We start from the raw sequence: 27,994 nt of genomic DNA, 5'->3' as shown, positions 1-27,994 counted from the left end.
TGCACAAGTCCGTCTGGCACCACTGTGCTTTTATTTACCGTATTTGTAGAGTGTACTAGAAGCTTTAGTATTTGTTTTTCGCTGCTCTCGACTGCTCTCGGCACGTTATGGGCGACCGTACGGGAGAAAAAGCGAGGATCGCAAGCCTCACGGCCTGCCTTCTCGCTCTGGAAAGCGAGGCAGACGCTGCAAAAGCCGCCAAGGAGAGGATAAAGCAGCGCAAGACCGAGCGTCACCACGTGATATTGCCGACGCGATGTAGCTGCTTACGAGAGTAGAAAAGGAAATAACCATTAAAAGAGTTCATTACACCTTCTGCGGGATATGAAATTTGTTTTTACAAAGAGTTTTGGTGACAGAAAAATAAGCATTCGCTCTTTTTTTCCCACCACTCGAAAATTGCTAGTGCCCACTGGTTTTGAGGCTACTCATTCGGAGCCGTAAAAGAGATCGACGAACGCCGTTTACGAAAAAGACCGCTTCTGAAAAGGAGTTTGCTTTGTGCCGTGTGTCTGCTGTCTTAAACCCAAGCATTCTGCGTGGAAATGAAGCATTTTACCACAGAGGTGCACCAGGTCTCAGAACCTTGCAAATAGACAATCATCTTGGTAAACGTGAGTTGTGGTTTCATTGCTGCCTACCCAATTTTATTAACATTAAATATTGTTGCGAAGAGGGAGGCCTCGCCGGTCTTCTTGGGTAGCAAGTCGGGGGAGCCAACGCCGGGCAGGGAGCATTTAGGCAGAGCCAAGGCAAAAGGCAGCCAGAAGGAAACAAAACGGTTATATTAAACGCGTATGGACAGAACGTGGACAAGAAAACCTCCGATGCTAAATTTGCCGGTCTTTTATTGGCACCAAGACACTCAAGGAGGAGGGCACTGCCCGCTCTTTGATTCGCGCAGCTGTCTGACAAATGCCTCTGCTGTCCGTGAACCATGCGTCAGTGTCTCTAGGGGAACCCTAGCAAGAGAGGTGAGAGAGCACTGCCCAGTGCATAGTGAGTTAGTAACAGCATCTTCGTCGCGGTGGCATGACCTGATGGAAAAGGGTGTGCAGCCACTGTCCAAAGGGTCACTGTTCCGCAGCCCAAATGTCTGCTTTTAGAGATGCTATTGATGACTCAGTATCGTTGGCCCCAGTTCACTTATTCCGCACTCGGCACATAGGGCAAGAAAACACAAAACCTACAGGACACAAAGCACACCACTGCATAGTTGGCTCCCCTTCCAACGGCTTGGAGAGGTTCGAATATTTCTGGCCTCCAGGCTTGCTTTCAGCAGAAGCACCATCTTCGTGGTAGCTTCAATGAAGACACCGTTGTGAAAACAGCCTGCAAGCGCTTAGGCTCTAACCGCTCTACTCAACTACATGCGCCTTTCCTCGTTTGTTTCTTCCTGTGAGTTATGTTTAGTTGCGCTCTCACGATTTTCATGAGCACTTGGCGCGTTAACAAAGTGCCAGCTGCGAGGCAATGCGTTGCGTGGTATAAACAGAAAAAAGAAGCCAAAGGAACTTTGGGCAAACGCACGGTGTAGCGAGAAAAATCACCCCGTCTACGTCCAAGATTGAAACAAAAGTCTTACGCGTTGAACAGAAGACCGCAGCGCAAATTCGACAGGTGAAACAACCCACACTCCTTAAAACAGCTGACATCTGAAGTAGTTCAAGTGGCGCATCTTCTTTTCCAGTCAGCAGCCCAAACGAACGCGTAATAAACAAGAAAAATTGGAGCACACCAGCTGCGTTAGAACACAACCCGTTTACTGTCGGTGAAAAGCCCACACGTTTCGGCGTAATTTTTACGGCATTTGGCTTCAGCAAGCTTCACCGGCGCATTGTGAATCTAGCATAGATGCGTGCTGCCATCTTGCTTGAAAGAAATAAAAATTTAAAAATGCCGGAACCGCATTTAGACCACGTGGCCGCTTTCAGCCAATAGCAACTCCACAATTTTTCCATACATCTCTTGGGATATGATACAGAAACACGCTACGGCGCTGCAGAAATTAGGTGCCTTCCTCCTGTTCCAACTACTACCACATTCACCACTGACTGCGCGCCTCGGCAACTCCACGAAGTGAGTCCAATGATGTCCATTTACGCTCGAAAGGCTTGGAAACCCAGTTGTTCAAAATTGTGGGTATTGTAAAACATATTCTTGTTAATGCTACGTGCGCTTTGTAATTTATATTAGCCGTTAAAGAGAGTGGAAGTACGTTTTGGCAGGTTTTTCGATGGCCTATTATTTGCTGCCTACAACACGAATGTATTCATTCGAATACGCTGTTTTTTTTCTCAAGTAAAACAAGTGTAGGGCATGCTTTCTGGGATCTTGGAAAAAATGACAATCTACAGCAATCATTGTACTAATCCATATTCGGTTCGCGGAGTCATTTCGAAATTGCCCTTCTTGAGCCGGAAAGCGTCGTGGTGCTTGTGTTGAGAGGCACGTTCTACAGTGTTGATTACTGGTGAAATTGTTGAAAAAATTCATTCTGTTGGCTATGAGCGTTGAGCTGTTGTACCATGGTGATTTCTGGCAGATTGCATAGTTGCCATCTCGCGCATGGCTCGGTTCTTCGAGTGAAACAAGAAGTATCTAATGTCTGCATCTTTGAATTGGTGTGCGCAACTTCTGTGTGAACGACACGCATATCCATTTTGCGGATTTCTAGTAAAATTAACCTTTTTATGACCAGGCAATGCACAGCCTGCTGCAGTTTATTGCTTTGAAATCACTTGCTTACTTTTTGTTGTTTGCTGTTTCCAAGACAAGGCGGTGGGCACGCTGCCCCGTAAACTCCAAGCGCCCCTGTGCCTGTAGTTCATGCAGGCCAATATATGAGTGTCAATAATTGGGCACTTGATAGTGTAACAATTTTTGGCACCACGAGTGCTTTTGTTGACTCTTGATAACCACATGAAGCTGCAGTATTGGCCAACTGGGCAGGTCAGATTTTCCTGCAAGGAACTTACTGAGCCTCCCAGCTGCAGTTATCCAACTCGAGCGCTCCATATGTAGAAAAATATGGAGATTGATAGTATTCAATGATAGCAGTAATCGGGCAGTATCAATAAAGGGCCACGGATTTCCTTTAAGAATATGAGTAGAGAGGTGCCGGTGCCACATTGAAACAGGAAATGGCTGTTCTTTTTTAGGTGAGGAGTGTCTCGAGCACTAAAGGGAAAAGACTAGACACAAGGAACAGCGTAAAAGCTCTGTACAGGAAAAAGGCATGACAAAAACGGGAATGCTGCAGAACATTGTGGAGTTACGGTTTGCGGGAAGGTGTGATTTGAAACTAAGTCTTGTGTCAGTGGTTTAATCGGGACAGGACATGGCTCAATGACTGCGGGAGACTGCCTCAGACGCTCACTTCAAATCAATTTGTAAAGGGCGATATGAGCCTCACAAGCTGTCAAGGAAGATAACACAGGAGGAATATGATAGATGGGCAGAGTTTTCTCGGGGATTCAATCCATGAATAGCTAACAGCATGTCCTGATTACATTGGCAGTGATGGAAGTGGTGCTCCAATTGCTCGAAACTGCTGCAAAAAAAAATGCTGCTTCATGCTGCTTCCAATTGCAATATTTGCTAGTTACTGCTCCAAACCTGCTCCGAAAGCATGTTGGCAAACTAAAAAGAATGAAGTTGAACCATGGGACCATCCCGTAAGCCTAAGCGAAACCAAAAGCAAGCTGTATAACACTACCATCCTAGTGTGCTACTCAATGGCGTGAATCCACAAAAATCTCAAGGGCTGACGCATATCAGGCCATGGTGTCCAGTTCGTATTTTTAATATGCTTTGAAATTTTAGTTATACAAGATTAAGTTATAGTTTCAAAAAAATTAAAAAACAAGCATGGGGTTTGAGCTCCAGCGATTGTATTGCTCTATTCAGTGTCTCTTTCTTCACAATTTTTCTATTTCCACAGTTCACAGCACTGAGGGGCATTTTACCAAGGTGCACAGTAGAAGTAAAAAAAAAAACCTTTTTGAAAAGTTCATTGCACTATACTTGACTGTTAACTCAATTATATTGATGCTAAAACTATATCTCAAGTGGGACACTTGCAAGGGGTGCCCTCCTCAGCCTGAACACCAGAAAAGTCCAAACTTTCTTGACCCCCCCCCCCCTCCCTGGCCCATGATTTATGCCAACTATATTGCTGCATACGGCATGTTTAATAGTAATTATAAATATTTATTAGATGCTTAAGTGATGTTTTAGACTTCAGGAGTCGTTAGGTACATGCATGTGCTCCGAAAACACCAATAGCAACTTTAAGCTATAGCGTTTCTTTCTGCTCTGAAGACACTTAAGGCTGCTCGAAAGCACCATTTTTTCTGCTCCACAATCTTCTCTCAAGCGCAAAATTACTGCAATGACCACGGGGGTAATTATGTACAGAAATATGGCTGTAACTTGGAGTGATGTTCTGTGAACGCAAACTTTCTAGAGCTTGGTGGGTTTCAGGTTCCCAATTGCAAAGGGGCACTGGGCTGGTGACAGTCGAGTTGAAAGAAACACTTGCAGCCTATCAGGGCAGTTCATGGAAATGTCTTGTGGGGGCAATGATATTCGACAAATAAATATTTAGACATGGTTATCACTTGTAATAAGGGTTGTTATGAAACAGGTTGCAGTGGGGATTCGTTAGTACAAGAAGGTACAGCGACATTTTACTCTGTGAACTTAGGTTATGTGCAAGCAAGTTGGTGCTGTCATTGCTTACAGAAGGTCTACTGACAGTAAGTGGGACACACCCCATGACAGCAGCCTTAGAAATGCGGCATCTATGTTTGTGCATGATTAACCCTCTTAAAACTATGTAACCAGACACTGTGCTTCTGGATGTAATTAGCGGGTGAATGGTTTCTCTGTCTTGTTGTTGTACTTTGTTCATTGACACCTTGTTAATTTGTCTTTCTCCCAATACCACTTTGCCTCTAGGTGGTAAACTACTGCAAGGAAACACTTTGTTAGAGTAATTCGAAAAACAGGGCAGGCAAGCTTGCACGTAAAGGATTGATGGTTCTAGTCAATATTTGATACTGCAAGGGAGCGACAGCTGTGCCAATTTGATACAATTATTTATTTGTGTACCAAACTGTGTGAAAACCATAAAATTCATGAAAATTGCCCCAAAATGCCCAACCAGCCTCAAACTTTTCTCAGTTGGCCTAATTTAAGGTAGAAAAGGATGCCACTTTGGCCGCCTGTGTCATCAGTCAATTCAAGTGGGCAGACCCTAAACCACAGTATAAGATAGTACGTCATTAGGTTTAGAAACTCTCGAATTGTGTTTTACCAGATGAAGTAACAACGCTGCGTGCCCGTCAGTTCGCTGACCGCAGCGAATAGCTAGCGGAACATTTTCAAGATAAAATAGTGTTGCAGTAGCCAGCAACACGAGAAATATGGATTTCCTTGTCAGCAAACGCAGCCATGTCCTGTTATGAACAATTAGGAACTAAAGCTTGAAGCGTGCAAACTCACAGTATGTCGAATTGTTCGCTTTCAGCATTAGTTCATGCAATGACCACGTCACCTGCTCAACGCTGCGTGCGATACGGTTCCGTCGCCAGGCCATCGGGTGTGTGTCGTCGTTACTATATGTGGTCGAATTCGCCTTGCAAGCGAGCCGCGAAGTTGTCACCTACACCAAACCGTTTCATGAAAAAAAAAACGAGGGGGGGGGGGGGGGCGTAGTGGTTCGAAAATTTTTTGTCTTGTTCTAACCCTTTCCGGAACACCGCATAAGTCGCGTTTGCCATAGTACATGGCTGGCCTCCAAAAAAGTGTTTAAAGATTTGGAAGGGGCTTATAGTAGTAGTTTCTAGACACTGCACAGTTTGTTCAATTATTAATGTGTGTATACGCTTGGAAAAGACTGTCTACTTAGGGCAGGTAATAACCACGGAGCGGAACCACGAGATTGAAGTAACTAGAAGAATAAGAATGGGGTGGAGCACATTTGGCAAGCACTCTCAAATTATGACAGGTAGATACCCACTATCCCTCAAGAGGAAGGTATATAACAGCTGTAACTTGCCGGTACTTAGCTATGAAGCAGAAACCTTGAGACTTACAAGGAGGGTTCAACTTAAATTGAGGACGATGCAGGGAGCAATGGAAAGAAATATGGTAGGTGTAACCTTAAGAGACAAGAAGAGAGCAGAGTGGATTAGGGAACAAACGGGGGTTTTGGATATCATAGCTGAAATCAAGAAGAAAAAATGTACATGGGGTAAGCATGTAGCACGTAGACAAGATAACTGCTGGTCATTAAGGGTGACTAATTGGATTCCCAGAGAAGGCAAGCGGGTGAGGGGGAGACAGAAGGTTAGGTGGGCAGATGAAATTAAGAAGTTTGCGGGTATAAATTGGCAGCAGCAAGCACAGGACCGGGTTAACTGGCGGAACATAGGAGAGGCCTTTGTCTTGCAGTGGATGTAGTCAGGCTGATGATGATGATGATGTATACGCTTCATAACTGTGAGTACTAAAAGGATCGCTCACATCTGACAAAGTTACTAGCAAAAAGATTTGGAGTATTGTATCACCTTTCTTCAGCCGTAAAAAATCAAAGAAAACTATGCACCAGTTTTTAGTTTTTCAAGTTTTACGAATCTCATGGGCACCATCTTTGAAGATCCACATTTTAATTCTCAGGCTCTGTCAAAGAATGGCGAATTCTAATGTGGACCTCATGAATGTTCGCAGAGGGGCTGATTAAAGAAAATGCTATTTTTATTGAAAGAACAACACTCATATTCACTTTGCATGATTCGATTTGATATTCACTTTGCATAGCCACGCGACGCAGCAGTCTCTGCCTTTTTTTCTTCCCGTAGAAAACTTTATAACTGATCAATAATCTTTCTTAAAAATGATTAAAAAATTCCAAGTTTTGATTTATTTATAACACGTGAACACACTTGCATGTGATTTATGTTGCAATATTATGAATATTTTATATTAAAATATTTAGTGCCTCTTTCAAAAGTGACGGAAACAAAGAAAGCTTTCCAAAAAGTCAGCGTTATGGTGGTTATAGTAGGGTGCTTTCTAGCCAAGAGTGCATTTTAGCTCTATGAGCAGAGGCCACTAGCCGATCGCCAATCCAAAGCACGCGCACTCATTTTGGCGCGCTAGCGGTGTGATTTTGCTGCACTTCCTCCGTGTTTTGCTGTGTGTGGAATAGCGTACAGGACCGTCTCAATTTATCCCTCGAATAATAACGTTGTTGGTGTGGCAGAGGTGGAATGAAAACCTGCTGTTTCCCAATGTATGACGGAAAGCGTCAACGCGGCTTTCAAAAGCTAGAGTTGCTTGTCGCAATCTAAGGCAAGGCCGACACATTATCAGCCACGTTTATTCAGGAGGTCGCGGGGTCAGCACTGAGTAAGTTCAAGCTTCTATGAGTTATGAGATTTTGGTAGAAACAGTGGTGGTATAGTTCGCTGAAAACCCTGCAGCGTGGTGTGCACGGACTCGTGGGAGTACTGAAAAATGAGGCCCTCGATGGTTCGCCGATCACATGTGCAGTTGCATGGGCCGTTTTCCAAGTTTAAGGGCCTGTTAACAAGCTACGGAAATACAGTACGTTATTTCAAAAAAGCAGAAGCGGTATTACCTTTCCTTCTTTTCTGGCCATCGATCTTTTGACAGTGAAAGCACTTCCACAGCACAAAAGCTTTTCAAAAAGTTACTATGGGGTTGTCACGCCTCGTTGTGGCTTGTCAGCCTACGAATTGGTTACGAGGAACTTGTCGTCCGGGGGACGCATTGTGAAAGGAAGAGCGCTGGCGTACTGCCCTACCGTATTTGCGTACCGTATTTCTGTAACTTGCTACGAGATCCTATTGAGGCCTTCTTAGTCGTGGACTTTCCGGCCATTTGTCGTTTCTGATGTGTGTAAGTGATTCTTAAAAGAGAGAAAAGAAGATAAAAGTGGTCCCCGTAACTGTCTCCATCATATGCGACACCTCAACAGTGGCTCACGAGGGATGGGGGTCAGAAGAGATTAAAAGGGATAGGGATAGAGTTTGGGACAGAGAGACCCACATACAGAAATAAGGAGAAGATATGAAAGATGGACACGCTCGCTGGAGTGCGAGGACGGGCCACCACTCAGCGAGAGCTTCACGGCGTCAGGAGATGGTGGTGGGCGAGTCGCTCAGCCAGAGCTGAGCTGTCGTTGGAGATCGCGGGGACACAATCGGTCGGCACGGAATCCAGCGAGCGAGACCTTCTGATGTGGCAACCTAATGTTATATGGGAGTCACTTATATTGTTGCGTTTCCACATTTGATCATTGTGATTCATTGTTTCACGCATGACCATCGCTGTGGTCCGTAGCAACGGAAGTGTTGTGCTGCTAAGCAAGGGAAAGACGGTCCATTAGGAGCAAGATTGGAGGGGTCATTGCGCAATGCAATAGAAAAAAAAAGAAAGTAGTAGGCCTGTCACACACACATCAAGCGTTGAATGGCCCCATTTTCTCAATAAGGACGTTCTACTAATTAATTGTGCACCTTTCCTTTCTCTGAGTAAGACTTGTTGTTGGACGAGTCGGTCAAGCTAGACTTATCTAAGAAGCCATTCAATTTCCCCAGAGAATGCATCGTTGTGCAAAGTCCACTCGGTACGCACCGCTAGAGATATTTCGTGCTTTGGCGACTCCAGTAACTGAATAGAGTCCGAACGATATGTCTTGTGCTGACACAGCTAGGGGAAGCGTAGCGTTCCAGTCGTCACGCATGGACGATCAGCTGTGCACAGAGCCTACTTCTGAGATATGATCGTTGGACACGATCAGAAAAGGGAAGCGCACAGCCTGCTGCGACTCTATTCAGTTTCCCCAGAAAATACTTTGTTGTGCGCATTGGACTAGGTATACACCGCTACAGAGATATTCCGTGCTTCGGCAACACGAGTGTGAGGTATACTGAAATGGAGCTCACCTATTCGCTTCCCCTTAAGCATTGATACGCGTCGTCCCTAATACTGAGACACGATCTCTTAGTTTCACAGCTGTGCACACAGCAAGAGAAGGCTTCCCGACTTCTGCAACGACCGCCAAATGGTCGCAACTTCGGGAGCCCTCCACTACGGCGTCCCGCATAACCATATCGGGACTACGATGGATGGATGGATGGATTGATGGGGCTGTACCCGTTAGATCGGGCGGCGGGCAACGCCACCTAGCCGTGATACTTAGTGAACTATCTAGATTTATCTTCTTTTTTTTCTTTAAATAGTGAGTTATAGGACTGGTACTTTGCAGTGAATGGTTTAATTTTCACTCGTGCCTTGACTCAAGCCACCAATCACATAACCTCCTTGTAGTTGATTCTACCCGCTTAAAGCCTATTTTGTCCTCCATGTCTCAAAACCCCAGTGCTTTGAAAAACTCTGCGCGATCATCCTGAACTATAGGGTGAAGCCCTTTACAGAACATTATCAAGTGTTCGGCAGTTTCCTCCTCCTCTCCGCATGCACTGCATACCGTGTCTACCTCTTCGTATTTGGTCCGATATGTCTTGGTTCGCAATACTTCTGTCCTGGCCTCAAACACTAGAGAACTACCCCGAGTAGTATCATAGAGCCTTTCCTTGGCCATTTTCTTCTTAAAAGTACGATAGATCTTTAGTGCGGACTTCTTAATCATGCCAATTCTCCACATGTCAATCTCAGTTTCCTTCACATGCGTATTCTCCACATGTCAATCTCAGTTTCCTTCACCTTCTTCTTAACCGATATTCTTTTTGGTTTGGCCCCCTAATGTTTTCTAAGTATTTACCCATCAATTTTCTGGTTCGCTTCCTTCATTTTCTATCGACATTCTTCATACACAAGTTCCCGAAAACCTTCCTACACTGCAAATCATTTCACACCCTTAGGGGTGGATTTTTCAATAAATCACCCATCTTACACCTATTATTTCTGCCAAACTTATCCGCACGGGTGTAACTTCTGCTATTCCACCTTTTGTACACCCATTTGTCATAATTAGGTGTACTATAGGTGTATGTTCGCAAATTACACCCAACGGTGTTTTCTTGAATGTTACACCTATCATATATGCATATAGTTTAGAGCATCAATACATATCACATCTCAACGGATTCAATCAAACCGCATGCCAAAGTTCTGGTGAAAATATCGATGTTTCGGCCTTTGTTTTCATTTCCCGTGTCATTCACCAAAATATATCGTGCTATGTATTATATTTATTATACCATCCCCTATTTACATTATTCAGAACAATTCTCACATGTTCAACGACTTAATTCATGAGTTACGTTTTTGGGATTCTTACTAAAAATATTTTGCTGCCGCTGATGTCCATTCTTCCCTAATTCTCACAGAGACATCGGTAAAAGAGATTATGTTGCGCTTAAACATAACATGAAACGATTACACACAGTTTTCGACAGGCTATCGTGCACGCTTTCTCATTTGAAATCACACTAAGTATTTCGTACCAGAGCTCCTGGTTTATTCAAAACGATAGTCTTTCTTGTGGACCTTCGACGCAAACATTTTGGTCTGTCTGTCTGTCCGCCTGCGCATTTGTCTGTTTGTTCACTCTATACGGCATCTGGTACTTGAAACGGCCGACCCCATCCGCAGCGCCCATCAATGTTGCTCAAGATTGAGCGTTCATGCTTGTGCAATCGTCAAATAAAAACAATTATTGCGCATGTCTGCGACACCATAACAACACGTATATATTCTGCATGTGCGTATTTTACTAGAAAAAGCATACATAAGTAATTTGAAGGACCGTAGCGATTATCACGCTGCGCCGACCATGCAACGCTTGCACGGAACGGGGAGTGTTTCCAACGCTTTGCTAAGACGAGATGATGGTCTCACCTACCCGTCGCCTTGCGTTCTACACCTTATCACCTCTGAGACGGGCGCGCACGCCCGTATCAGAGCCATACGCTTTGTTTTTTTCAGAAAACTACCAGATGACGCTCATGTCTCATGTGTGACGTGACTTGATGCGCTCGTTCGCCTCCGCTGCACGCTCGAGGCACTCAAACGCAGTGCCTCCAGAATACCACTCACCGATTTTCTTGCGCAGAACACCAAATAAATGTCATGTTCACTCTCTCCACACGCAAGACTGTCGTCTTTCGACGACATTTGCAGAAACATGCAGATACGGGGCCAATTTTTTTATTTGGGGGTCCACATATTTCCTTACACTGAAGTATTTCGCATCAATACACAAGTCCCTGATTTATTCAGTGAGTTATATTTAGATCTATGAACATGGATGAGTTCAAATTGAATGTTTGCAGCATCCGCATTGCCGTGGAACTAGGCATGTTTACAAATAACAGGCTAAGCTTACTCTAGTGCAGCTGCTGTGCACGCATGCAGCGCCGCAGGACAAGCTGAGCGAACATCCGCTAAGCACGGGTGAACTCGTGCTTAGCGGATGTGCCACTCTGTGGGCACTTACTGTTCTTTTTTATTTCCTTGATATGAACGCTTGCGTGTCACTTAACATACACATGAACGATCGTAGACAACACTAGCGCAATGTACCCGTGCCACAAGAATGGAGAAGAGTTGTTTAGTTGCAGCATTGTAATTGATAGTTGTTACTGTGGCGTTACAATGCACTGATAATCGCACATTGCTATGCTCACACACAATTTAAGACTTGAAATAAAAGCAAGCGTCATTCATACTTTGTCGGTGAAAAAAAGCATAGTCCCCAGGTTCTTGCTGAATGGCAGAGTGTTATTTAAAAGAAGCTAATAGCACAGCGGGCGTGTTGCTAAGGTTTATGTCTGCAGGGGGATAGAAAAAGAAAAAAAAAAGAGGGCCTGACCCATTCGCATGTACATTTTTGCCTGTGGTTGCATACTTGAGAAACCAAATTGGGTGCTTTCATTTTTTTTTGTGCGAAATGGGCCAAACCCTGACCCGAATGTAGCTCCAATGACACTCAATTGGCTCATACATACGTTCACCTTTCCTGTAAAATAGTAATATTAAAACATTATTTATAATAGTTACTGTTCTAGAAGAACGTTGATAGCATGTATATGTCAAGGCAGCGTTAGTTGAGCTTGTTTCGGTTCTAGATTTGCCCAATTTTGAATTAAAAAAAAGCTCCTCTAACGAACATAAAAAAGGGTGGGAGATGTGTCAAATATGGAACAACCTCATTGCCACCCTTCCCTAACTTTTTATTTATATCTATGTTCCACAAGTAACAAATTTTGACTCTAAAATGTCGAAACAACACCGCAATAACGCCTCACCCGGGAAAAGAAAAATGTACATCACGAAGGCTACGCATTTGCCGCCTGAACACGTCAGTGGCAAAAAAAAGACTTTGAAGCTCTGTTAGCAAACAAATACGTTGTCAAGCATGAAATTACACTATATCAAGATTAAGTTATAGTGTCAAGATATATCGAGATATCGTGTAATTACAAGATTACACTATATCTTGGAGGCTTGACATAGCTTAGAAATTATATCATAAAACGATACTGCTATGAGTTTCGGTTTCGTTTTTGAGGTCTCGGGGCAACTGCGCATCGCCATCGTCAACAGGCAGACTTTGAATTGCGTGGTAACATGTCGTGTGCGCGTTTGCTGCAGGCTGCCGGTGGTTTATTATTTTACTATTCACTTGCTTTGTCCAGGACGCGTACATACACGGCTTGCACAGTTTAACTCGCGCTTACAGTAGATGCAGTACGTGTCACTGCAATCTGTGGCGTGTCGGCAAGTACAGAACAACTTCGGTGCGGCGGAGTGCGTGTCCTCTGTCAACGGCTTTCGTTGAAGCTTGTGCACGCCGCAAGCAGAGTGTTTCCGATCAAGCGATCAACGGAGTGTACGCAGGGAGCTACATGGAGAACGCTTTTGGATTTCGTGCTATTGCTGAAAAGGTAAGCTTTCGTGCATGCGAACAACGAAGTGCAGAAGTGCGTGCCTGCCTGCCAACTCCCGATTTGCCCGCGATACTCGTAATTGCAGGAAGCGACCGTCTCTTGGTAGCTTCGTGACCTTCGCTCGCTGGGTGCTTATCAGCCGCGATGTCTCAACAGTCGCAGTGTTCGTGAACCTCGCTGTGGGGCATGGTTAAAGAAAACGGGGGGGGGGGGGTGTGCCGCGGCGCGCAGATAAACCTTACGGCATGCGGCAGCGGGTGAGGAAAAAAAAAGGGGGGGGGGGGGGTGAGCGAGCCGAGGTGGGCGAAAGAAATGGCATAATAATAATAATAAAAAAAACGAAGCAGATAAACGGTAAAGGAGGCGCCAGTTGTCAGTTAGCGGGACTGCAGCGGACAAATGGGGCGCGTTTAGTACGCGGGAGAAAAAAAATCCAGATTTCAATCACTGAAGATAGGGGTGCGTTTTTAATGCGAGTAAATACGCTATTTACAGCAACAATTCAAAAATACTTAAAATTTGTATCAGTACCCCTTTGATGCCTGCGCTTTGCAGTGGCGTGACATGTGTTTTGTTAAAAATCGTGCAGCTAACCAAAGAATTTATATGTACCTTGTTTGTTCAGCGATTTGCGCTTTTTATGCCTTGTTAGGTTTGTTTATATTTATACTAGTATATCGTAGATAATCAGGATATATAAATATTGATGTGCTTTAATAAGGGATTGCACAGCCACACTCAATTGCACACATCTTTTTGCATTTTTGCACCGTTGTAGTGCGGCACATAGAATATTGTAGAATAGAATATTTCTGTATATTTTGGTGTAGGGTTTTGGTGCTGTGGTTACATATCAAAGCTTAGCCAAAGTGTACCAACAAACACCCACACAGAACTTTCAGTTAAGCTGATACAGCACAGATGATAATGGTGTAGGCATAGTTAGCCAATGAAGAACACGCTCGCGAAAAACGAAATGATGGCGACACAGGTGGCTGTAAATGAAAGCAGGCAGACCTAACAGTTTTTGTCTGTTTCATGCATTTTGTCTGTGCAGGTTTCATCCTTACGAATGCAAACACACTGATCTAACTAATAAGCCCTCCATGCATATATACCTGTTAGCTACTTCTCCAATAAGTCGTGCATTTTTTTTAATTATACATATTTATAGTCCAGCAGTTCAGAGCTTATTTAGCATATATTTAACTTACTTGTGATACATTATCTGTTGCATGGCTGTTTTTATGAATTAACAAAAATTCAACTGCGAATGAGCTGCTTACGCATGCACTCGAAGAATAAGATTAGCACGTCTTTTTGATTTTGAGAGAAGTCAGTTTTACTCAAGGCCTAAAGTAATCATTTTGTTGACCAATAAGCAACCTGTGAAAGACATATTATAAAATTATCCAGTACAACAAATTTATGTAACTGGAGAAGATATTTAGAGGTGAGCTTCCACAAATACACAGTGCTGTGTTTCCAGCAGCAGTTGTCATTTAATAAGTGCAGTTGATCCTTTCAGATTGGGGCTTGCTCGATGTTTTACACTAGTTTCACACAGTAGATTGTACATCTGTGATGTGTACATGTCTACAAAACGATCCTTCAAAGTAAATGATAAATATTGCTACTTTTCTGTCTGAAAGGGTTTATATAATTTTTTGTATCACCCATTGTAGTGGCCTATTGGTTAAGGTATTCTAGCTAAGCAAGAAAACTTGGTAAAAACGCTGAAATTTGAGCATCCCAGTATATTTCAGACTTCTTGGTAGGTGCATGATTTAAGAGAGAAGCACTTTTTCACCACCACCATGGTGTAGACTTAAACATGGCACTTGCATTCGTACACTAATATGCACAGATGCTTGTAAACGTAAAAGTGAATAGTGGTAAAGCTGAAAGGGGGGAAGCTGTAGCTTTTTATTATATGATACATCATAATGAGGTTCTGATTGTTCCCAGTATTTTTTAAATGCTTAGTTGAATGTTGTGCATCTCTTACATGCAGAATGTTGAAAGGAAAGCACACTACATCTTCTACGATGGACTGGGTGCTGACAATGCAGTGCACTCTTCATCACAACATGAAAGCAGCTGTTCCGGGCTCACGACCTCACTCAAAGGGTTTCAGCAGTGGTGGACGCTACTCATAGGGTGCACCAATTATCTTGTACATTTTAGGAACATTCCTCTGATGGGAAGGCTTCATCTCAAGCTATGTGTCCTATATACTTATTTATTTTTCCAATATGAGTATCAGTTTGCCATCAGCTTAACAGCACTGCGTGTAGAAAACTGTGTATAATGCATAATGTTAGAGTTGTATGATAAACTGCAGACAGCCTAGATGTCTCCAGCTTAAAGGTTGATTCACTTATGGGTCATTTCCCGCCAAACATCCCAGCTATTTTAGCGATGATCTCAAATGTATTCGAAAAAATTGTGATGATTTACTGCATTGGAAACAGTGAAACAATAAATATTTCTGAAAGAAAAAATTTTTGGTCACGTAGTTGCCTTATGAACTTACCGGAATGTCGTTTTATTCTTGTTTGTGCAAAATTTTATTTTAAAAGTACTGCTCCTTGCTTCTATACCTAAATTTGTCTACATGTTAAGTACAAGTTCATGTGTAAAGTGTTTGAAGCGCAGTAATATTAGTGCAATTTCACTGGCACATACGCCTCCAAGACTAACAAAGTGCTATATACGGCTGGTTAGTGCTGTATGGTAGACAAAGAAAGTACTTAACAGCGCAAACGACAAGAAGAGAAAGAAGAAACGAGTTGAGCCCTGAAGAAACAACCAGAGTTTATTGCAAACCAACTGCAATATATAGAAAACAGAATCTGCGTATAACGACGCACCATAAGCAGAATCGCACATACATGCACCATACAGGCTACCTTATCAACAACCGGTCATATAAGTGGACCCCAGATAACTAACTTCACAGCAGTTAAGAAAAATTGAGGGTACGCTAACACAGTAAGCACAAGGTGTTGAATGTGGAAGGCTTCACTAATCTCGTGATCGCACCGATTTTTATATCCCCCCCATGATCAAACACTTTTCAAAAATTGGCTGACAACAAGACTTATCACAATGGTCTGCCAAGTGGCTAGGAAGAAAACCTTTTAGAGAGTTAGCATGCTCTCTCAACTGATCATTTATTGTGATAAGTCTTGTTGTAATAAGTCTATTGTAATAAGTCTTGTTGTCAGCCAATTCTTGACAAGTGTTTGATCACGGGAGATAGAAAAATCGGCGCGAGCACGAGATTAGTGAAGCCTTCTATATTCAACAACTTGGTGCTTCCTGTGTTAGCGTACCCTCAATTTTTCTTAACTGCTGTCAAGTTAGTTATCTGGGGTCCACTTATATGACCGGTTGTTGATAAGGTAGGCCGTATGGTGCATGTATGTGCAACTACACAAAAGATATATTTTGAGGAAATAATATTGAGACCTCTTAAGCTGCTAAACATTACAAGAAAAATTACAAATTTCGCAGAATCGTCATTTTTGTCTGTGTTGAGACGCGATTTGCACTGTCGAGTGGTCCAAATAAACATGACCTTCAAACCTAAATCAAAAGGAAAAAAAAGGTATTTTCATATGCCAATTGTTATCACATATTTTTGTTTTAAGGAAGAAAATAAGTTTTGAACTTTCCCATTGATGAAAATAGGGAGTTTCAAGGCGGCAGCTGTCATATGACCAAATGGGAAGGTAGGCGCCAATGGGAATTCTAAAAACATATTTTCTTCCTTAAAACAAAAAATGTAATGATGGTATATGAAAAGAACTGTTTATTTGTTTTCAATTTATGTACAAAGGTAATTTTTAGTTTAGCCACCACATGGCGTAAATCGCATCTCAATATGGACAAAAATTACGATTTTGTAGAATTTATGTTTTTTTCTCATAAAGTTTACCAGCTTGAGAGGTCTCAAATATTTTTTTCTCAAGATATACCTTGCGTGGAGTAAGTATTCACTACTCAGATATTCATACAAATTGCAGTATTGCAATAAAAAAATTGCAAACATAACACATTTTGGATTAATTTTTAGAAGCATATGTGTCAGTATAATTGCAATAATATTACTGAGCTTCAAACACCTTACACAAGAACCTTTACTCAACATGTAGACCAAGTTTGGTATAGAACGTACTTTTAAAATAACTTTTTTCACAAACAACACCCAAATGACATTCCGGAATGTTCTGAAGGCAACCACGTGACCAAACATTTTTCTCTCCGAAATATCCTACTGTTTCACTGCTTTCAATACAGTTAATCAGCACAATATTTTTCGAATGCATTTGAGATGGTCGTCAAAATGGCTGGGCATTTGGCATGAAATCACCCTAACAGCATGTCATGAACACAGAAAAAGGTCCTGTGCTTATTAAGCTCCTTATTTACCAAGAAATATATTGAAAGTGCCTCATCTGAAGCACTGTATAACGCTGCTTTTTTTTCGGAGTGCTAAGGCGGCTGCACGTGCTATTGTTGTTTACATGTGCAGCAGCGGCATTCATATCTAGTAGAACTCGCTGTTGGGATAGTTGGTGCATGTTTGCAATAAATATTAGTCAATATTGCCCCAAAATGACGACCACACAAAGAAAACACATAAACGGGATGGGCACTCATTTGCAATTGTTTATTTCTTGAGGAAACAGGCTGATATAAGCCCACTTTTCGTCAACGCATGTGCAACCTACTCGGGCCGTCCCTTACCTAATCGCGCTATAGGACACATGATCGCTAGATACCGTGCTTCCAGCTCATACATGATGAGTGAAGTTTTGCTAACGCAATTGATACCCCGTCTCTTTTGTGAAAGCCCTTCGGAATTGCTCTGGGTGTGAATCCAGATGAAGTGACTTGCGCTCTTGAACGGGCACCGTCGTTATTCTTTGCCGTAAGGGCGTGTTCCCTCGTTCGATCATTGACGCAGCGCCTCGTCGTCTGGCTAACATGTCTCTTTCTGCAGGATAGGGGTATTTTGTAAACCACTTCAGTGGCAGACTTCGTGAATGGCCACGCATGCTTCTTTTTACAGCCTTTCAGCTGCTCAGCATGATTTCCAGCGATGCACCGGCGCAACTTTGCTAGTTTGTTAGGGGCACAAACTCCATCAGTACTTCATGCCGACTCGCCACCTTTTTAAGGTTGTGTGTATGAATATATGGTATATTATGAATATATGGTACAAACAGTGGCTAGTGAGGACCTGTCCTGTCCATGTGTTTTCTTTGTGCGGTCGTTGTTTGATCGCGAAATTGACTATTCAATTCAGGCATTCATGTCTATTTACAGCACATGTTTAATGTGTGTAGCACAATATCACATCCTATTTTCGTATTCATATTTGCATGTTTAAGAGAACAGCAGCCGCGCCAATTGTGTCAATTGGATACAATTTCCTAATTTTGCACAAAATCATTATGAATTGCCCAAGCAGCCTCAATTATTCCTTAGTATTGTTAATTTTATCAAGAAACATAAAATTCATTAATCAACTTAAGTTTGTGCGTCATTATCCAATTGATTGATGTGTGCAGTTTAATGTCCTAAAGCCACCATTTGATTATGAGGCGCTTTAGGGGAGGGCTCCAGATATTTCGGCCGACTGGGGTTCTTGTGCACCCAAATCTAAGGGAATGGGCCCACAGCATTTCCGCCTGCATGAAAAATGCAGCTGAGTACCTTGGCGACTAAACCATCGAGGCGGGGTCATCATCATACAATCAAATACAGATGCGCCAACCGTAATTATAACTTTTAATTGACTATATTCTAACCTCACAGTAAAAGAAAAGAGTAGAACAGTTTAAAAGAAAGTTCTCCCCCCCTTTCTATGACAACCATAACGCTTTTTAGGTCGCTTTTGGCAGAGTGCGCTTTCGCTCTGCGGAAAAGTGCTTTATGATTTGGAAGTGGCTACTAATACTCGCTGTCACAGGACACAAAATATTTTTTCCCTATATTACTCTGCCATGCAGATGCCATTCAACAACGAGTACTAGTATGAGTGCTGGCCGTCTTTCAGAGTGATTTATGAGTTTTTTGCAGCCTTAAGCGACGATAAAATCGTATGCCACTTTCTTCATTTCGCCACCCCCTTGAGCTCCTCCTTTACGAATATCTGGAATTTCTGGGAAGCCTGTCAAACAGTTTGACAAGCTCGGCAAGTACTACTGTGAGTTTTACCCCCGAATTTTAGAACGTCCCTTCACTAAATGCTTCACCTTGACTTGAGAAAATTGATTCCAGTGCAGTCTCTAGGCAGAGCAAGTGAATCAATATCAGGGATAATCTGCAGCGATTCTCGAGAAACGCAGCGTCATTTTTAGACAAGCGGTAGCGCTGTGCTCGGCTAGTTCAAGTGAAGGACGAGATTCGAGTCGAAGAGCGTTCGTAAATAGGAAGATTAGCATTGTTCGCATTGTGGGCTTTTATTGAAATAGCTGCGCTCTCGTATAATTTGAATGACTTAGCGGATATCAAATAATTTCTACATATATTTTTTCCGTTTGTGTGATTCAGTCTAATTTGTTGTACTACCGTAAATTTGGAGCCCCACCGTGGTGGTCTAGGGGCTATGGTACTCAGCTGCTGACCCCCTGGTCGCGGGATCGAATCACGGCTGCTGTGGCTGCACTTCCGATGGAGGCAGAAATGCTGTAGGCCCGTGTGCTCAGATTTTGATGCACGTTAAAGAACCCCAGGTGGTCAAAATTTCTGGAGCCCTCCACTACGACGTTTCTCATAACCATATGGTGGTTTTGGGACGCTAAACTGCTCATATCAATCAATGCTGTAAATTTGGAACTTCAGGCTAAAAAATGCTGTGTTTTGTTTTTCCTGAAACTTGCTCCAAATTTAAATTTTCTCTATGGAAAAGCAAGATATGATGCTCCAAAATATTGCTTCAGATGATAGCTTGGCTGCTCCACCTCTGCTAGCTGTAAGTGGTTAATCTTTCACCCTGCTTTTGTGTGTCCATTTTGTGTTCCTTGATGTTGCATTGTTTCAGGGGGACACATTATGTGATGCGCTTCATATTTTACAGCTTTAAATCAATTATTCTGCATGGTTAGTATCTAGTGACACTGTTAAGCTATTATAGTTTTGCCTATTGTTTTCACTCCTGTATTATTGTTTCTCCAGTATTGTGAATGTCTGAACACACAAGGGTTATTGTGAAATGAAAATGCCATTTTAAGACTGTTTTGTCATTGCATTCATTAGAATACCACTAGCCTTGCATAATATACATAAGGCATGCCACAACACATGCAAACTGTGGTGTATCAAGGAGGCAATTGTAGTGTGCATTGATATATTATTTCAGTATATTGGAGAAATAAGGCATGCTGCATTGCACTACTCCTTCTACTGTTTGTATGCTTCACTGCACTGTGCTTTTGTGCTTCTTGAAGCGTGTTAAAATTAGTTCTTTATTTTTAAGTGCAAATAAAGGCTCTTCTGTTGTACTTTGATATGCATGCATCGGTCGGTAGAGCTTCATGCCGTACCATTGACGTCTGATTTTCGGTCTTCTTTTGTAGCAAATGGCATTCTGCTCTGCACAATTGAAAAAGGCTTTTGATTAAGGTACAATTTGTCTCTGAAGCCTATATGTGCTCTGTGTCTAATAAAATAAAGCTTGATTTCATTTTGCACTATGGCATGACTTTGTGAACGTTCTGTTATGTGTGACAGCTCATTTTGAGTGATGCCTTCGCATTCAGCTACGATTACATGTTTAATGTGAGAGCCTTATATGCCGTGCTTCATATATGCACCATAAAAGCTGCGCTAGGGCCAGGATTACCACACGGTGGCAGGAGCCACTACAATAGGACATCTGCACATGAAAGGTCTAGCTAAAGGGTAAGCTTTTACGTGCTTCTACAGGGGCCTACTGGGAAGGGGTAACACTCGAAGTAAGGTATTTTTCGCATGGGTGTTGGGGCATTATTCAGCATGAACACCCCCACACCCTTTTCGCTGTTTGGGTGAATTACACCCCTACACTACTTTTGTTTTTTAAGGGTGTTAGGATGTCATAGCGATATTACACCCTTACGCCCTTAAGATTACTTGGGTGTACATTCGCTTCTACACCCTCACTCCCTTAAGGCCACTTGGGTGTACATTCGCTTTTACACCCCCAAAATGTTTGTGCCATAGGGTGTAAATTCGGAAATCCGCCCACGGTATAGGTGTAGGTCCTGCTTGATACACCTATTTCGTGGGGTGTTGGGGTGTGAGTTATAGACACTATAAAACACCTATATGGGTGTAATTTGGTTTACAGTGTAGCCCACCACTCCTCCCCCATTTCTCTCAAATCGCTTCTCAAATTTTATCTTGCTGCTAGCTTCCCTGCCCTCAAATTATGTCCGTCCCATATCAGCTTGTGCTCCCTGATTTCGTGTATTCTCGTGAGCTCCTAAAGCGAGCCTACCTATTCCACGTTGCTTAATTTCTAATCTTGCTTGAACTTCTGATCTCATGCACAAGACCGCATTGCCGAACGTCAGACCAGGAATATTGTAATTCCACAGTGCCATATTTTTCATCACTGCTGCATTCCTGTTACCTTTAGCCGTTACGTATATTTCGTGTTCCCTTAGGTACTCGGTGCCCTGCCCCGCCACGGTGGCCTAGTAGCTAAAGTACTCGGCTGCTGACCCGCAGGTCGCGGGATCAAATCCCGGCTGTGGCGGCTGCATTTCCGATGGAGGCGTAAATGTTGTAGGCACGTGTACTCAGATTTGGGTGCACATTAAAGAACCCCAGGTGGTCGAAATTTCCGGAGCCCTCCACTACGGCGTCTCTCATAATCATATAGTGGTTTTGGGACGTTAAACCCCACGAATCATCAGGTACTCAGTCCCATTGCTTATCCATATGGCCAGATATTTTTATTTATCTGTTATTTCTAGCGTGACTTGTATCCTAAGCTCACTACCTTCATTATCATTAGAAATCATGACTGCTGATTTTTTCCTTACTGAATCTGATATCTAACCTATCTCCATAATTACCGCAGATGTCTATCAATCTTTGCGAATCTTAGTTGTTGCCCGCCATTAGCACTATATCATCTGCGTACATCAATGCTGGTAGTGCCTGTTTAATGAGTTTTCCTTGTTTGACAAAAGAGAGGTTAAAGCCAAGTCCACTTCCCTCTAATTTAGCCCCTAATCCTTGTAGGTACATCATGAACAGAGGAGACCCCAGTCTAAGCCCCCGTTTTACCTCTGTGGGCTTAGACATCTGTTTTTCCTTACCTTGCTATTTTTATAGATATCTTTTAAAAGATTACTGGCTCCATCTTCCACACCTAGTGTGTCCAATATTTCCCACAAGTCCTCATGAACCACGCTATCGTACACTCCCTTGATATCCAAAAATGCTAACCACAGGGGCCTGTTTTCCTTTTTGCTATTTCGATGCACTGAGTCAGTGAGAAAAGATTGTCTTTCAACCTCCTATGTTTCAAAACCCATTCTGCAGCTTTCCCAGCACCCCCCCCCCCATCCTCTATCCATGCGTGCAGTCTTTCCTTTATAATCTGCATCGCCAGCCTGTGGACCACTGATGTCACTGTTCCAGGACGGTAGTGTTTTATGTCAGCTTTGTCCCCCTTTCCTTCATAGATCATGCTCATTCTGCCTAGTTTCTATCTATCGGGGTCTTCACCATCAATTATTGTTTTGCTCACTGCCTCTCTCAAAGTCTGTTTAGACTTCGGACCCAATGTCTTTATCAGCCTAATCGGAATGCCATCTGGGCCTGTGGATGTACTACTAGGAACCCTCTTCTCAGCCCTTCCCTCCCACTCTCGTTGTGAAAATGGAGCCATTGCGCCACTTGATCCATCCTTGTCTATTGTAGTGCATTAGGCACTTCTTTGTTCAAATTTTTTTATCACCCTTGTTCTTATATATTCAATAGTTTCGTCCCCTTCTAGCCTAGCACCCTGAGCTGTAGTTATAAACCTCTGTTCTAGGCTTGTCTAATTTCTTAGAGAGTTTAGATGGTTCCAAAATTTCGCAGCTGCCTTTCTATCTTTTCTATGTACTTCTGCGAGCCACTGAGCCCCCTTTCTTCTAATCTTTTCATTGATCAGAAGGGACGCTTCCCTTCTACAGCTTAGAAAGATGTCCCATTTTCTTTCAACATCATCTGTCGGTTCACCACCGCTGCTTAGCATGTCTGTGTTCCCTAGAGTCTTCCTGATGTTTTGCTATGGCTCTTTTAACTTTCTCATGCCACCAACTCTTTGGTTTGTGTCTTCTTTTGCGGGGTGATTTGCCACGTGCCTTAGCAAGCTCTAGCTCAAGCAGTCAAATTAGATTCATGTATGTCCACACTGTTTTAGTATCTTCAGTGATTACTTTCTCAATTTGTTTAGTAGCTATTTCTATTTGCCCTTCTGAATAAAAATTTTCCTGTAGTTGCTCATCTTGTCTCCTTCCTACTTTCACTGCTCTTCCAAAACTTAGCTTCATACGTTTGTGATCACTACCCAGACTTCTGGAGCCACATTATCTATGTGCATTCCCCTGAGCGTATCATAAATTCTATGTGACATCAGTGCATAATCTATTGTCAACTGCAGCCTTCCTCTCTCCCATGTTATTTGCCCTTCACACTTTATAGTATTGTTGCACATGATGAAATCATGCCTTTCACACATATGCATGATCATTTTGCCTGTTGGGTCGGTATACCCATCTATATCTTCTATGTGCGCATTCATGTGCAAGTTCTTCAAAAAACGGAGTGTCATCTGCCCAGCTACTTTCCCTCTTAACCTTTAATGTTCCATGCATCCCTGCTTGACTCTTTGCCAACCCATACTTTTATGTATGAATGCACCAATTCCACCCCCCTTTTTGCTGTTTTCTGCTCTATTGCAATCTTCCCATACGTAGTCTTGATTTCAAGGTGGTTGCTTCATGTCCCGAAGATGCGTCTCCACGACCCCATATACCATCAGTTGCTCTTGCCTTAACTGCTCTTCTATCTCTTCTCACTTCAGCCTATTCCTGCCACCCTGAATGTTAATATAGCCTATGTCTGACTTAGCTCGGCCCTTGTGCTTACGTCGAATTCTTCTCCCACGGACTCCGTGTGGCTTGAATATTTGTGCCCCTTTAGAACCGTCTTTGGCTACACTGTTGGCCTCAGGGCTCTGGGTCCCCCTAAAAAAGCTGTGGCTTGATGACCCATCCTATTACCAACCCTCCTGCCCGTCGCACCACTGTAGTGAATGCCATCCTGTTCAAAGGGGCGAGCGCCAGGCTCGTACGCGTCTTCGTTCACTTCCATTACGCTGTGTCCGAGTTGCCGGCTCATACCCTTGATCACACAGTTGGCCTCCACTACCCTCCTTTCAATCCCACGAGACTGCACCCAGACCTCTGGGACTGCGCATATCGTCACATGCACATTCCTAGAAGCTTCTCGGAGCTTACGCATCCCATCCTCTGTCTCTGAAGGTTCTGATCCTTGCCCTTCAATACATCATTGAGTCCAGCATGAATAATGACAAGATTTCTCCCCTCCATGCTGTCCTCTACAACCTCCTGAGCTTTGGACAGTGGATCCACCATGCTCTTCACTGACTGGGCCTCCACCATCACTCTCCCATCCTCCTTCACTCTTGCGAAGACGCCATCCCTAACCCTGGCCACGTTTGAGTTCCCACCACTAGGAACCTTCTATGCTCCAATCACTGGCTTCCTGTTTGTGATGGCGCCCCTGTTCACTTCACCTGTTTCGCTCTCTGCCGTGGGTCCTGTGTTCCTTCCTTGCTCCATGACTGCCGTGCCACCGAGCTGTTTGTTCTTGGAGCCTCCATGCTGTGGCCAGACACTGCAGCCCCCTGACTTCTCTTCCCGCCTGTCGCCTTCTCTGCTACCCACGCCTTCCGTCTCATGCCGCTCGGGGCCGTCATTTACCTGCTGCTCGAGCACGGTCCGCCCTTTTCGAAGGTCACCCTTCATTTGCTTCAATAGGCTGGTGGTAACCTCCTCCCGCTCACACGACGCTCCGCTGTTTTTAGAGTTCCATCCTCTGCTCCCATTCCGCCCTAAGCTCCCCCTGAAGCCCGTCGATGCTAGCCTCCATGCGCTGCACGGCCTCCTTCAGTGCCTCGCACAGCCTGCACACGACGCTCGCCTTCTGCGCGTCAACGAAACTCGAGAATTCCGTCTCGTCAAGTAGCACCAGTGCCTGCATTCTTCGCACTGCACCAGCTCACTCTTGCCCGTGGTTTTCCTAGCCTCCTTAGCCATCTCCCGCCTGACCATCGGACCGAGCAGCCAACAGCCCTAAGTTCAGCCCTAATACCGCTATCCAGCCCCCTCCGCTAACTCTCCTACCTCAACAACTGTTAGAAGCTGCCGCCTACACCGCACACACATGTGCTCAATTTCGCTAGTAGCCTCTCACTACGGGATGTGAAATATATGCCCCCTAGGGCGCAACCTTTAGGTTTGTTCTTTGGTCATCGTTTTTAATGCAGAGAATTTTATAGTCGCACCTAGTCGCAACTCTGGCGTTGTGGCGGTGTTGTGAACACCCCCATTGTGCGTGCTCGTGTCTTGTGCCAGCTGCTGCCCCCCCACCCCTCGCTAAGCTTACGCAGGCAGCGTCTGCTTGTAAAAACCGACTGCTCGCGCTGCACAACCGTTCACTGGCTACCCTGTATCTGTAGGCACTGGGTCACGCCTTCTGTATTCAGTCAAGAGCGTCCCCTCTTGGCTTTTGCTTGACTTGACGCTTTGCTTGACTCGAGTAGATGCGATGGAAGCAACAGTACCTTCAACCAGTAGTGGGCGCAACCCAATGTCAGCATCCCACCACATGTTGAAGGCAACGCTTCTCCTTCATTCAATAAATAATAATTAAGACGAAAGAACAATTAAGCATACTCAAACCATACCCGATCACGCAACATTCACGTGATACCCCCCCCGACCCCCCCACTCGGCGTTGCATTTACTCAAGTTTCCACATTGGGAAGGTGGGGGCAGCTTTTTCTTCTAGTTGTTCCATTTTGTTCGTTAGCTGTAGCACAAGAACGCATGCTTCATCATATAAAAAACGCATGAAATTCAGCTAGTGGTTGTAGACATAGAAAAGCAAGAAGGCTGCCTCACTAATGTGATTTTCGCTCTTCTTCTTTTCCGACGTTTCGTAATTATGAATCTTTGTAAAAGCTCTATATTTGTATAGTTTTTCAAGTTCTGGCAGTTTCTCTGCTTCTGTGCCTGAAGCCATATTGGCGCTGATGGCAGGAACTGAAGAACATGTATTGGTCATTGCTCAGTTTCGTCTTATTGTAGAATCCTACAAATATGGTCATAAACTATCGCTTGCAGTGAGATTCCTCATAAGGCTGATGATTGGATTCGCAACCAGATTTCGGCACACAAGAGCGCCAATGTTCTCATATTTATGTTCATGTTGAAGAACGTCAGGCAGTCTAAGTCATGCGGAGTCCATTACAACGATGCATCTCGTGATTATGTTTGGGTTGTAACACGTAAATCTCAAAAAAAAAATTTTTTTTACTGTTATGAACATCTGACCACATTCAACTTGCCACGCTTAGTTGTTACCATGACTTTCACTGTTTAGAAAAATGCTTGGCAGGTTTGAAGACTGCATCACCACATGTGTTTGTTTTATGCGTGCCCTCTTTTCATACATATGGAGCTTCTATTTTAGCTTAAGTAACATGTTTCCCATTTTATGCATGCTCTATCAACTTTACTTGGCTCATAATGATAAAGATATTTCTCTAGTAAAGTAGAAAGCTGGCCAAAGTAGTTGATGCATAGATTTGAATTGGCGGGGAAAAATCACAGAAGAAACCTGTGCAGGAAGGCCGCATGACAAATCCTGTGTTCTTTCTACTCAAGTTTTTCTATTATTTCGAGTGCCGATTCAAAAGTAAAGATGCTTTTCGATCTTGCCGCAGAATGAGCCTAACTTTGATCAGCATTTTCTTTGATGTCACCTCCATGCCTCTCTGTTCTGCTGCAGTTTCTTCAACATGATTGCCAGAGAGGTAATCCGCGACCTGGGGGAAGACCCTGACAAGGTTTGCAGACGCAAGGACCACGTTGTGCTCAAGCTGGAAAAACCGTGGCTACCGTCAGTGTCCTCCTCGTCTGCATCTTCGACAACAAAACTCCCGCAGGGTCTGTCTCTCGACGACAAAGGCCACCTCATCACCACTACCGCCAACGCATTCGTCGAGAACCACGGCTTCCTCAGTGACCACCGTGTGGTGGCTGCCCTGTTTTCCGGCTGTGCTTCGTTTGACGAGTGCCGGCCGTTGGGCGCAGCTGCGGGACTTGTACTGTACAACGCCAAGACGCTCGTGGTCGTCCATAACCGCGACTTCGTCCGCACCCTGATCGATCTGTTCCGTTCTGTGGAAACGCTCGTCCTGCATCATGACCTGCGACTACAGATGCCGGGAGCTGCCTGGCGTGACATTGGCGGGACTTATCCGCAACTGAAGCGGCTCATCGGCAGCACGCCAGCGTTGGGGTCGCGCAACTTGTTTTTATGTGCCGCGACTATTTGTGGCCTGCTTGTAGATTGTCCCTACGTGAGTTGCCACATTTGCACATTGTCAATTTTTGAAAGGCACCTTCATTGCGATGCATCTGTAGGTTTTGAATTGCATCGAATGGGGTACAAAGTGTAGCATTAACATTATCATGGGATTTCAAGTTGCACAAGTAAGTTAGCACATCTGTAAGAGTGTATATAAGGGTACATGTCTTTAGGTTCTAGTTATGATGCATTCACCTGCAAGTGTGTAAAACTTGCAGAACAATATTGCAAGGCACTTGTTACATTTCAGGAAAAAAAAGAAAGCAGGCAGTATATTCTGTTGTGTAAGTGTCAATAATTGTAATTAGCATCTAATTAAGTACATCATGATTGTGCTGTCAGTCATGTTTCAGTAATGCATAAGAAGAATG

At 43.7% G+C, this 27,994-nt stretch overlaps 1 protein-coding gene across 4 annotated transcripts in view; it reads left to right on the top strand.

The window, feature by feature from the left end:
- LOC142775598 (uncharacterized) overlaps positions 1 to 27,994 on the top strand; it is a 70,787-nt gene that overhangs the window by 10,152 nt on the left and 32,641 nt on the right. For all 4 annotated transcript variants that reach the window (XR_012886810.1, XR_012886811.1, XM_075877085.1 and 1 more), the window contains exon 3: positions 27,042 to 27,615. Coding sequence is in view for 2 of the 4 variants with exons in the window: in XM_075877085.1 (XP_075733200.1) it covers positions 27,042 to 27,615 (574 nt within the window). In the remaining 2 variants the exon portion in view is untranslated. The remainder of the gene's footprint in view (positions 1 to 27,041; positions 27,616 to 27,994) is intronic.

Source organism: Rhipicephalus microplus, chromosome X (assembly GCF_043290135.1).
Source record: "Rhipicephalus microplus isolate Deutch F79 chromosome X, USDA_Rmic, whole genome shotgun sequence".
Classification (NCBI taxonomy): domain Eukaryota; kingdom Metazoa; phylum Arthropoda; class Arachnida; order Ixodida; family Ixodidae; genus Rhipicephalus; species Rhipicephalus microplus.
The sequence above is the reverse complement of the archived record's forward strand: the minus strand, read 5'-3'. Positions and strand labels throughout refer to the sequence as shown.